At 37.7% G+C, this 12,772-nt stretch overlaps 1 protein-coding gene across 4 annotated transcripts in view; it reads left to right on the top strand.

The window, feature by feature from the left end:
* XPO1 (exportin 1) overlaps positions 1-12,772 on the top strand; it is a 41,659-nt gene that overhangs the window by 1,204 nt on the left and 27,683 nt on the right. For 2 of the 4 annotated variants that reach the window (XR_003253232.1, XM_026064135.1), the window contains 3 exons: positions 3,500-3,631; positions 6,613-6,714; positions 10,495-10,567. Coding sequence is in view for 3 of the 4 variants with exons in the window: in XM_026064135.1 (XP_025919920.1) it covers positions 3,506-3,631; positions 6,613-6,714; positions 10,495-10,567 (301 nt within the window). In the remaining variant the exon portion in view is untranslated. Of the gene's footprint in view, positions 1-324; positions 630-2,703; positions 2,807-3,499; positions 3,632-6,612; positions 6,715-10,494; positions 10,568-12,772 lie in introns of those variants that run through there. The other 2 variants (XM_026064137.1, XM_026064136.1) reach the window with 2 other exon arrangements.

The raw sequence follows: 12,772 nt of genomic DNA, 5'->3' as shown, positions 1-12,772 counted from the left end.
GGGGGCGGGAGGTGGGATCGGGCCCGGGGAAAACGAGGGACATAATCTGTAAATTATTAGGAGTGGAAGTTTCCAGAAATATTTTTGTGTGTCTGTGCAGCAGTATTGAAACGTCCGCCTGCATCACGTGGGGGCCCTGTATAGAACGCAGGGCTGGGGCGGAGGGAGGCAGGCAGGCAGGGAGGGAGGGGCCGCGCTGCGGCGGCCCCGCCGCGCTCCGCAGGGCCCCGGCCCGCCCGCCCTCCCGCCGCTCCCCGGCGGCGCTGGGCCGGGCGCGCAGTGTTTGGGGGCGCCGCGGGCGGGGGATGCGGCCGTGCGGAGAAGGGGTGCCGCGGCGGTGCCGGCGGGTGACGCTTTGTCGGGCCGTGTGAATTTAATCCTGTGCAGAAGCACGCGCCCGCGAAAGTAGCGGGGGAAGCAGTCGTTTCAGGAGGGGTTCTGGGGTATTGAGTGCAGCACCAGTGCCGTCGTGACGTGCTCGCTGTTTCTGCTTGTGCAGCTGGAAAAAGAGACGAGCGTGATGCAAATAACTCGCTGGGGTGGAAGAGGGTAGCGGGGTGGTAATTCACTTGCATTTAGCAGTGGAATTACGTGTTTAGCATGGAGCTGGACGACTTCCCGTGTGTGTGGTGGGTGTTTTGGTTGGTTTAGTCTTAATTAGTTGTTGTCCCCAATCAGCTTTATCTAGCTGTCTTACTTTATAAACGGTTGCGTGTGCTCTAGGGTTCGTTGTGAATACTCGAAGTATTTCCTTTTACTTTTAAAATGTATATTTTTATTCCTGTGTGCTATGTACTTAAATGATTCAGATAGATCATAATAAGCTAATTGTGGCCTTAAACTTAAGGTCCAGGGTCATTTAGAGTTGGGATAACTATGTAAACAGTCTTCTGGAAATGCAGTTCCTCTGACCTTCGATAGGTGTCAGATTCCTGCTATGTTGTAGTTCAGAAATTCGTTTTAACTTCTCTCGTTTTGCTTTTGTTGCCCCACTTATTGGCAGCGTTGAACTGATTTGTAGTGGTGTCTAGAACTGAGGTTTAAAACCGTTCAGGTTCAGGCATGATGGGAAAAGTGTAGAAGTACAATAAATCAGAGATTATAAGCTTCATGTGGGTGCCCTGTAAGGAGTAGGAAATCGAGTTGATTGCAGCTGGTATTGACCATGGAGCCGCCATTTCTATATTTCAGTTTGAAAGTAGGTAGGTCATTTTGAAGATAATGCTGGGAGTGGCGAAGGGCCCTATTCAAAACATTTCCTTTTGACTTCCATGCAGTTAATAACTTCTCTTTGTCATGTGGCTATTGGACTGTGTTCTTAGCACTGCATAAAAACAACTGAAACGGACTTACATCTAGAATGAATGCTGCTACCTGAAGAACATCTATTTTTAAATGTTCATTGTAGTTGAAAACGGCATTCCCAGCTCATAGTTGAGCCATGGAGACCAGATGTGAGCAGAAAGGGGTGTGCCTAGAAGTATGTGTGTCTGGTGGGAGTATTAACCGCTCTAAGCTGAAGAGCGTATTAATTGGTTGGTTTTCTTTTCAGTAGTACTGCTTACTGCCCTCTACAAGATGAAGTTTTTGAGTATTTTTCTGAGTTAGCAGAACTCTTGTTCCTTATTTTGTATCTTGCTTCCATATATAACATTATGATCTTGAAAATTTTAGTGGGGAGGGGGAAGGATGGATGTGGGATGTTACGATTTAACTTATTTCAGTTTTTACTTGATCTTTACCTGGAAAGACAGAAATATTATAAAAATGCTGGCTGGATGATAAGATGGAACCCTCAGAATGAATGCATTAGAGTAGTAATACTAATTAAATATGCATTTTATGACTTTAAAATATAACTGAATTGTTCTCTTCATTTACATTTAATATCTTGCAGTAAAGACATGAATAAAATTTCTTGATACTCATTGCAAAAGTATGTTTCTAAAGATTGATTTTCTCAGCTTGCATGTTACTGTAGGACTTTCACTTAATTAGTAATTACTTGGGTTGAGTCACAGGTTTGTCTTGCTCTTCACTTTTAAGCTTAAGACTTAAATATGTAAGGCGTAAAACTAATTTTTATTTGCATGTGAAGATATTTAGCAAAATGCAGACCTGACTTCTGCTAGCTTACTCTAAAGAATGGATAGGCTGGATATATCAATTTCTTTTATTTATTTATACATGTGTGCACACACACACACACACACACGTATATATTAAAAATATATATATATGGGGGGGTGGTTCTAGAAGAGTTTCAGACTATATCTCGCTGAATATGCGGATAGTTCTAAGGTAGGTTTTTGAGTTGTCCTGCAGTTTTCCAAACCCCTGGGTATTTCTCAAGTTGGAGTTGTATATTCGTTTGTAGCTCTGTGGAAGATTTTGGGGAGGGTGAATGACAGGGAGCTGCTGTAGAGGAGAGGGTAGGAATATGTGTCACCATCACCAGATAAGGTGAAAACAGGGCAATAAATCTGATGAAATGCTTCCAATATGGAGGGTGGTGTGAAAAGAATGGAGTATAAATTAACCATCATCCAAAATTCCATGGCTCTTGGCTGATTTTTTTGCTCTTTTCAAGAGTGCCTTCAATTTTTTTTTACCAGTCTCTGGCTAGTAAGCATCCTGTACTTATGTGTACGTATGCATGCACACATGACTTCATTTGCATAATATTGAGGCCATGTTATCTAGGACAAGGAGTTAACAACTGTGTTCCTGACCTTACGGCACCTGAGACCTCCAGTAGACTTCCCAGTTGAATTCCGTTCCTGCTTGAAGTGACCTAATGCGATATGTTGAGTAACCTGTTGAGTTAGCTGTCTCCTTCTCTGGCCTCTTGTTTGAAGAGTGCCCTGAATCAGGCAACTTTCTTGGTTTAAATGAGAATTTCTTGCTTGTATATAGTGAACTTGTGAATAGTTTGTTTCAAGTATTTGAAAAAATGACCTCTGGTTAACTTCCTATTGAATACCTAGATCACATTTCAATTCCATAAGCAATTGCTTGAAGGCTTTTAAAACTGGTTTTCTAAATGTGTTTGCTGGCCTTGGAAACTCAAAATTTAGCTGAGAGTTTTAGAGTTGTTTTTGGTTGTAATGGTTAGATATTTCTACCAGCAAACGTACGTTTTACAAACGTTTAAAGAATAGTAGGGTTTGTTACCTTATTTGAATTTTTTTTCAAATATTTGGCATCTAGTTCAGCTAGTTGATAATGCAGCCAAGTCAAACTCTTACTGCATGTTGAATCTGCTAAACCCGCTGAGAATTTGATTGGGGTAGTAACATGTGAATCTTCAGTACAAGTTCGTCCCAATAATTGTTCAACAATCTGTAGAGATATTGTCTTTAGTATTATCTAGTACTCCTAACATAGCTCATCTCATTGAAACAAGATACTTATGTTGGAGAGCTTGCTTTACAATTATATCTAACAGTAATTTCTTAGTAATTGTTCAAAAACTTCTTTAATTTTATTTATTTTGCAGTAATCTATGCCAGCAATTATGACAATGTTAGCAGACCATGCAGCTCGTCAGCTGCTGGACTTTAACCAGAAACTGGATATCAATCTTTTGGACAATGTGGTGAACTGCTTGTACCATGGAGAAGGAGCACAGGTAATGTTGAATTAGATCCTACATTTGTTGACCATATTAAATCGATTTTCCTCAACTGATTTGCTGTAAGATTGATTTCAGTAAAAAACGATAGTACTAGTGAATTTACTCTGCTAGTGACTAGAATATTGCTGGCAGTTCACGTGGCCATGTCTAAAGCAGAGCTTGTATAATGAACATTGCAATAACTCTTTGAAAGCTATTAGTTTAGTGTTTGTGTGTGTGGTTTTTTTCCTGACATGCCTTCTTTTGCTGTTGAAATACACAAGCAAGCGCATTTTGGTAAGGGCAATTTCTCTTGCAGCTTGGCTTCTCTACCTTAGCTCTTCAGGGAGGTCCGATTTATCTGTTACTTATTATTATGGACATGATTGAAGCCATAACTCACTGTTGGCTTCATTGAAGGATTACATTTGAGGGGGAAAAAAAACCTTAATGTTGTTATGGTACTTATATTTACCAAGAAGCATTTTACATGTATTTAAGGGAAGAGTTTGTGCTTGCTTCTCTCTAGTTTCTTTCCATTACTGTTTTTCTGTGCAGATTCCTCCCGTGTTTTAGGTCTAGTACAAATTCTGAGTTCTAAATTCAAATTGGGGGATGTACACGCATGTGTGTGTGCATATATTGTCTTGAAAGTGAATCTTATGTTGCTTTTATCTAGTTCTTGAACTACTTTGGAAAAAAAGACTGCTGAAAGCAAGTGTTGCTACAAAGGTGCTGACGTAATTTTGTCTTAGAAGTAGTATGGACTCTCAAGTGTTTGTTGGTGGTATGTTTACCATTTTGACTTAAAAAATAGTTGGTGTTTGTATTTTTCAGTTTGAATAGAGCTTAAAAGTTGGAAAGGTTTATAAGAAGCTAGCAGCATGGGAACAGAAGATTAACACTAAGCACAATAATGTTCAAATAGCTGTTGTGCTGCTTTTGGGAGAAGTTGTTTTCATTTATGAATCAGCTGTGTGGAGTTTCGCTGAATTATGCATCTCTTAAATTTCTGATGTTTAGACAAATTAATGCAAGAAGTAGCAAAAATGGGTGAGGGGACCCTTAACTGGCAAAAGTAAATTCCGATATAAGCCTGTGAGTGTGCCAATATATGACACCTTCGTGCAACTAGGGTTTGATATTGCAGTACATTTCTGAAGATGCAGATGTTTTCCAGTGAGCTCCGTGAGCTCTAGCCTCTTCCAAGAAGAGGAGTTCAGAAGGAGTTCCTGGAGGAAGAACTGCTTCTTTGTGGAGTTTGTCACCTCAGAGTATGACTTAAAAGGTGGCAGGTATAATAGAAGTTGAAGAAACCAAACATTAAGATTGGTAGATTACCATGTTCTTTTCCAGGCAAGCCCTTGCTAGTGTGGAAGAACTGTTTTGAATGTAGTTTAGATAGCCCAAGCTGTACTTGCGTTCAGATTCACCTGTCTCCTCTTTCCCCTTAATTCTTATCTCTGCTGTGATGCTTGCAAAACTCTATCTGCCGATCGATGTTGGGCAAGTAAGAAGTGCTTTTCTGTCAGCCTTTTACAAATTTTTCTGTTCTTAGCCTTTTTTTGTCCACAGAAAACCTTCTCCCCCTCTACCCACCCAGTTCAACACAACACTAAGAAGATTTGAGGCAATTCATACTTAGATGCTTACCTCTACTCATCCCAAACTCTGAATTCCATTGGTCTTTTAGATCATGTTTTGAAGGCTTATTTGCTGTTTTTTTGTTTTTTTCCTCCCCCTTCTGGTAGCAGCATCACAGTGAGATTTCAGTCTTAAAGAATTGCTGTATAATCTGTAATGTTTGGATTTGGTGGCCAGGAAGTGTTGTTAGGTACTACTGGGTATGAAAGTAAACTTTTCAGGGCTTGGGAAAATGGTATAGAGCATGTGTACTTTGTTGATGTTGACATTTAATCCACATGCCAGCAGTATTAGAAGCACCAAGGAGATGGTATAGAACCCCCCCCCCCCCCAAGTTGACTCTGGAACTAATACAGCTATTCTTTTTCTCTTACACTAAACTGCATCAAAGCTGCTGAATTTATTAGCTCTGAAGCAGTACTGTGAGAATATGTTTGTACTGCTTCTGGATTTAAAAGGAGTATTTGTGTGGAACTACTCCAAGCTGAATCTACAGGGATTTGCTAGTTAAGTCAGCACCAGAGTGGGGGTTGCTCCTTTCTATTAAATAGAGATGCTGTTATTGTAGGGATATTTTTGACATCCTCGCTCTTTATTGTTTTTCCTTTAAATTTTAATTAGTTAAATTCAACACCCATTTTTTTTCCCTTACATTTTACGTATATAGATTTTTGAGTCTTGGGGGGGGGGAGGGTCCTGTATCTTACTGAAAATCAGCATTTTCTTAGAAAGGTTCATAATTAGCTCAAGTATATTCATGTAGCTAATTAGAAACTTGTATAGCTGTAGTGAGTTATAAATGTTTCTTAAAGTAAGCTTTAACTGCTTTCTATTCTCATGGAATTGGCTCTGCAGTGCTCTAAAAGAATGAATTAAATTCTATTAAATGTCACATAACTTGTTTCTCATAACTTTGGAAAAGTTCTTGGTAAGGTAGTGCCTGATGGTTGTAGTTGGTGTAATTTGCAGCAGAATTTCTTAATACATTGCATTTTGGAATTAGCCAATGTTATTTGCCTCTTTTAAAAAGTTGGTTTTGTACATGTAGGCTTGAAAAGAGAACGTAAAATTGATTCAGCTATTATAATACACAAATGCTTCAGATGAAAAGATTTTGCAAATCACTGAAACTATAGTTCAGCTGTCTTGTGACAATGCATTTGATTTTGATTATTAATAAACCTTAATTATGAGACACACAATGTTTAAGTGACTTGTTGCTCCTGACTGAATTCTGACTAACTGTGATAAGTGATTTAAAGATGCATTATGTATTAATATCTTCACTGATAGTATCTATCTTCTAAAATAATTTAATGCTAACACTTTTTTAAAATCAAATTTGCTTTTAGCAAAGAATGGCACAGGAAGTCTTGACTCACTTAAAAGAACATCCTGATGCGTGGACAAGAGTTGATACTATTTTGGAGTTCTCTCAGAACATGAATACCAAAGTAAGTAAATCAACTTTTATTTATTTGGTTTTCTCTCTTTCTTCCATTCATAAACTTTGAGGAAGGTATCTTATTTTTAGGCTTAGATTTTCTTGATCCAAACGACTTTTTTTTTTTCTATCTTGTTCCCAAAGTTGGCTTTAAACAAGAACTGTGAATGGACCAACTACTTAAATCTCCTTTTACATTGACAAGAGCTTTTTTTTCTCTTTTTAAACAAGAGCTAAATTAGAAAAAGGTTTTTTTTTTCAAGGCACATGGAAGCATAATGCCAGTTCCAAAGACTGGTGCGTGTATACATCTGAGTAATGAAAAGTCTCCTAGAGCCACATTTTGTCCTTGGGTAAGTGCTTGGCTGTCTTTGATCTTAATGAGAGCCATGTGCACATAGCTGAGGAGAGAATTTGTCCCTAGGTATACAAAAGACAAAATAGAAACCTTACTAGGCTGAGATTTTGAGCAATCAATGAAAGTTAAGCACCCCAAACTCTTTGCAGTATGAGATATAATCTTTACTGATATGCAGAACACACTTGCTTTGTACTGCTATTTTAAATCCATCCATCATGGTAGTAACTAAAGGGACAGCATTCAGTTTTTGTTTACAATTCAAAATGTTTTACTCTGATTTATGAAGCTTGAACAGAAAAGTTGATCAAAATGTGTTTTCACTGTCTTAAGTTTGATGGTTAACATCTTAAATAACTGTCGTGCATGTTTTTCTGCTTGATACACACTGTGTTCGAACAGAAAATAATCATGTTTGGATGGTTTCTGAATTCAGGTGGTATTCATGAAACTTTTATTGCTCTATCAATTTTAGGGGAAAACAGTTTAAAGAACTTCCTCAAAGTGCTAACCTTTAAGTAACAGTGTTTGCCTGTTTGCTTGCCTGGTAAACTTTGCTTTTTATACTGACAGACATTACTAATGTTTAAGTTGATTTATCAACAGTATTTTTAAAAACTCAAATTTGTCTTGTGAAAAATGAGATGATTAGAGGAACAGAAAGAAAGCAACAGGTAAAGAATTCTTCAATTTACATAAATTGCAAATGATTTGGTGCTAAATTTATGCACTATGACATTTGGCTTTTATGCAATCATATTTTTTCTTTAATTAAAGCTGTTAACACTACCTGATATTAATCATAATGTTCCATTATGTTGATTGCTTGTAATAGGAAGAAAAGGGGTGTCTTCCTGTGCAACTGACACAGCTAGGCTTTGACGGCAGGCCTCCACAAGGTCTACCCTTTTGATTCCCTTTAACTGAATTCTGTTCATCAATTGTTTTTGTTTCTTGGGAGGCGGGAGGGAAAGGGGATTCGGTGCATAGAATAAGTGATAATAAGGGTACCATAGAAATTTCTACCATAGGGATCATTTCATGCTTTTTTTGGTCTTTGCTGTTATCTGTCCCTCATCTTCATAACTCAGCAGTGGATTGCGATTAGACAATTAGAAAAAACACAAGAACAAATGAGTGTTAGACTTCTATTTTGTGTTCAGTTTAAATGTACTTGCGCATACAGTTGCAATAGTTAATAAAAAGTGCATTTATGGTAGTTTAAACAGTGAAACTTGTAATTGATATCAGTGGGGTTTTTTTGGACTTGGTGTATCTCGTTGTGTGGAAAGTACCAAAAATTATTAAAACTATACAATCAAATGAAGCTTAAAAACAAAGCCCCTTGCAGAATATTTGGACAGGCTTATGAGACCCTCAAACGCAGTATGGCAAGAAGGATGTGTAGATAAAGATTGTGTGCAGTGATTTATTTCTACTGTTTCATTTCGCATGCAAGTGATAGAGCAAAGTAAATATTACTAGTACTGAGGAAAAGGAGTGAGAAGAGATGAACAAGAAAGTAGCAGTGGGCAGAACTGAAGTCACATATGTACAAAAAGACTGAACAGACACCTAGACAAGAGTAACCTCTTCACAGTTTAAGAGTTTCTAAATTAAATATTTGAGCAGATAATGAGGAGTAGATATGGCAAACTATTCTAGTGGTGTCTGTCCTTTTCTTTGGCTCAAAGGAAATCCTAAGTCCAAGTTTTGTTTAGTAATCTAGTACTTTAGTAAGGTGAAACAAAACTTGCCATCCTGATTTTAAAGACCAGGAAGTTGACTTGTAAAAAAAAACCAGCTTTGGAAGCAGAACTAACATCTCTGGTTAGCTGTTACCTGAAAATGTTGATAGGTGTGCCCGTACAATGTGGGAATTTAACTGTAGTTCAGGTCTGTTTCAGGAGCATTAGCACTGTCTGATGTAAATGTTCATATTTTCAGTGTTGCTAGAAGCTTTTATACTAGCATGTTTTGTTCTGGTAGCCTGGCTCAAGTGCAGATGTCATATCTATAAAACTATAGTATTGACTGAAATTGCTTCCTGTAAAGTGAAGCATTTTAAGCTGTTTTTATACTTTCTTCTGTATGAATGTACCCTTGATTTTAATTTAGCTGTAATGTAATTATGTAAATTTACAGATTATTTTCTAGTTGGCAAAATCTTGCTGATGTCTATGGAAAAAATACTCTGCCAGTCTTTTGTAATTGCATAACTTTTTCTCTGTATCCAAGATTTTAGAAGATGATAGAATACTTTGCAAATGCAGGATGCGGAAGTGAAGTTGGTGGGAACTTGGGTCAAATAGAAAAGTATATGGATGTAGATTATGTTAAGATGAGAACAGCAAAAATGGTATTTTAATACAATGTAGTTTGGGACAGTCTACATTGTGTTTTTATTAAACTGAAGTTTATATGATCCCTTTGGTTGAAATGCTAATGATCCTACTTTGTGTAACAACTAACCATTTTAAAGAAGAACTCTTATTCTCAGCCAAACTTTTAACTGTAAAGATGTAAGTTTACCTTTCAGGTATTAATGTGATACTTTTTTCTTCTTCCTAATCCACTGCTGATAAACGCAAAATTCCTCGTCCCCTTTTCTCTCCTGTCTATTCATGCTAATAGGGTTTTTGCATATTAAAGCTTTTCGATCATATCATCACAAACTTCTTTCCCTGTTACTGTGAGTTGGCAGTAGGGACAAATGGGCAGAGGGACTGGCCTTACCGATTTCTTTGCAAACGTAATGGTTTCGGGTAAGAACCTAGGAAGGAATTCCTGAAAGGTAAAAGGATTTCCAAGAGCTTGTTCACATTTTTTATTATTCTTTGACTGAGCACAAAAGTTCATCTTTAAATAGTAGAAATAGCTGCCATATTGGGGTGGGTATTGAAATTAAATAAACCTGTGGGTTGTCTTGCTGTTCCTAAAATAACACACCAGGGAAGTTTGGGAAGTACTTTAGAAAGTGCCAGTGTCAGTACATGCAATGCTAAGACAAGATTTTTTTCAGCTCTTAGAGGAATGATAGGAAGCTTGAGACCATCCAAGCTGCTAAATATTTTAGGAGCCTGGTTGTGTTAATACTTGAACATATGAGCAGTCATTTATGATGCAAACTCGTATCTGGCTGCTACTTTCTCTTCTCCAGATAGCCAAAATTGTCTGCCAGAGGGCTTTTTTTTCCCCTCCTGGTGTGAGCATGATCAAACAGCAGGACTTAGTATAGCAAACAATAAAACAAGAAAAAAATGCATGAAACCTCAGTAAATGGGTGAATAGGCATTTTTATTTAACTAAATTTGTTAGTTTAATATTCTTGAAATCTTAGATGTTAAGTGTGAATGTCTGACTGAATGAGAGTCCTGAAAGCTAGTTAGTCCTACAGTAACATACTCACATATTGTTCTTCTCCACTTTCAGTATTATGGACTGCAAATCTTGGAAAACGTGATAAAAACAAGATGGAAGATTCTTCCAAGGAACCAGTGCGAAGGTAGGGAGACACATTTGTCTTCGCCTCTTATCTTTGTGTATTTAGGCCATCAATCCTCATGTAAATAAATTAAGTCCAAATATAGTTAGACTAATAACATCATATAGTGAGACTATCTGTGCTTTTCTGGATGATGAAACCACGTCTTTCTCTTTTGTGATAATGTACTCAGTAGGATGGTGAGCGCTCAAAATTCTCAAATTTTAAAAGTTAAAAGGTAGGACTGATGCCTCTGAAACATGACTTGCTGCGTTAACTCGCAGGCCAAACTTAATGTGAAGCGGTCTAACTTAGGCAGCTGCAGGGGGCTGATCTGGCTTTGAGGTAGAGCTTTCCATCCTCCCTGCTAGGCACAGGAGGATCTCTTCAGCTGCCTGCGCTGTGTCTACAGCACCATCACTATGCTTTCATTTTTCTGGCAGCCTGGAAAGAAACTTCCCATGTGCTACCAGTTGGACAACACTGATTTATGTGACTGACCTTTCTTTCTTTTGAAGTTGTAAGCAGTCATAATCATTGTAAAAAAGAAACACTAAAGTAAAAGGATAGTCTTATCTATTAATAGTCATTCTTCTAGGTTGTGGAATACACCAAAGCTTGCTGTAGTTCATGTAAATGTATGTGCAGCTAGTTTGCTGTAACTTGAAATGCAGTGTAGGACCAACTCCAGCTTTCTGTCATTGCAGGGAATCTCAAAGTCTTAAAACGCTTGTTTTTATTTTCTCTGCCCTATGCCTTGTAATTAAATCTCAAATTGCAGAGGTTTTTTAGTATAATTATACTAAATGGAAATACGTTGTAAGTTTTTACCCTCTGGTATAGCATTAGTGCTTGTTCATATAGCTTTCTGTCAAGTTATGATAACTTGGATTTCAGACTATAGAGTGCAACTACTTTAAATTCTTGACATCACAAGACTTGAATGTTGTCCCCATTCCACACTTCTCTTCTGTTACTAAAAGCTGATTTTGGAACTTGCTCCAAATTTTTATGTTCTGCTGTGAGCTCTTTTTTAATAGCGCTGAGATGCTTTTTGAATTTTTACTGCCACTGCTTTTGCTCTGAAACAATATTGATGAAAAGATAATTGTAAGTCAATGAAAAATATATAGAGGGAGGTTTCCCCCTTTTTTTTGTGATTATTTTTCTTCTCTCCTTTTTTCCCCCAACTATAGGTTGACAGGTGGAGCATAGGTCTTTTTGGCAGTGGAAATAAGGTTTCACATGCATTCTGATGTTGAAAACAACCTTACAAACTTTGGGAAACAGTTTCAACTAAGGCTCAAAAACAGTTACATTTTGTTGATAACTTCAGGGGGCTCCCTTAGAGTTTTTCTTCCGTGTATTTTTAATAAGTAGGAGGTGTGAACTTATTCCTATCTTTCTATGTTCCTATGACCACTCAGTTTCAGCATTTGTAAGTGGTTCTCTTAAACATTTCTGCTGTTGGAGCAGAACAGGAAAAAGGAAGGAGTCAGAATGAAGGAGTTGCCAACTCTGCTTACTACTGCTTGCTGTTGAAGGGAGGTATGGTGGAATAAGAGATAATACAGAGATAGACTTATTTGATAGTTTGGGGCTGAACAAACGCCAAATACAGAATATACTTCAGTAATGGTATGTCTTAAAAATATGTGCTCTGAATGCATAGAATAGATGATAAGCAGTCGGATAGGTTGAGGATGTTGGCTGCTGTTTGGATCATCTTATCCCATCTCTTCTTGAGACACCATAATACTGGATACATGCCTGTTAAATGAGTTGTGAAACTGATATGTTTGAACTGGTGCTGTGTTATTACTTCGCTGCTTGCAGGCATGGTAATACTATTTGACTAGTTGCTGTCATCTGAGAAGATACAATAACCATAGCTTAATACATTACAATGCAAAATAAAATTACTCTCTGTAGTTGTACAATCATCTGTTCATACACTACTCTCAGTATTCTTTCCGTCTTTTCTGAAGACTCAGGGCGGGGGGAGTATCCTTCATCCTAACAAATTTGTGCCTTTTAATTCAACCTTTGAAAAGAGGAGCCAAATGTGTTTAGTGTACAATGGCATTTGGTCCATCTTGGCCTCAGAAGTTTGAGAGGGAGAAAAATAGTATAAAATCCACAGCCTGGATGTTTCATCTCTGCTCCCTTTTCATCTGTGTGTGGTTTTTTTGTTGTTGTTGTTTTTTCTTTCCCCTCCTCTCCTGA

Source organism: Apteryx rowi, unplaced genomic scaffold (assembly GCF_003343035.1).
Source record: "Apteryx rowi isolate R43461 unplaced genomic scaffold, aptRow1 scaffold_21, whole genome shotgun sequence".
Taxonomy (NCBI): Eukaryota; Metazoa; Chordata; class Aves; order Apterygiformes; family Apterygidae; genus Apteryx; species Apteryx rowi.
Note: the sequence above shows the minus strand (reverse complement) of the source record. Positions and strands in the feature narration are given on the sequence as shown.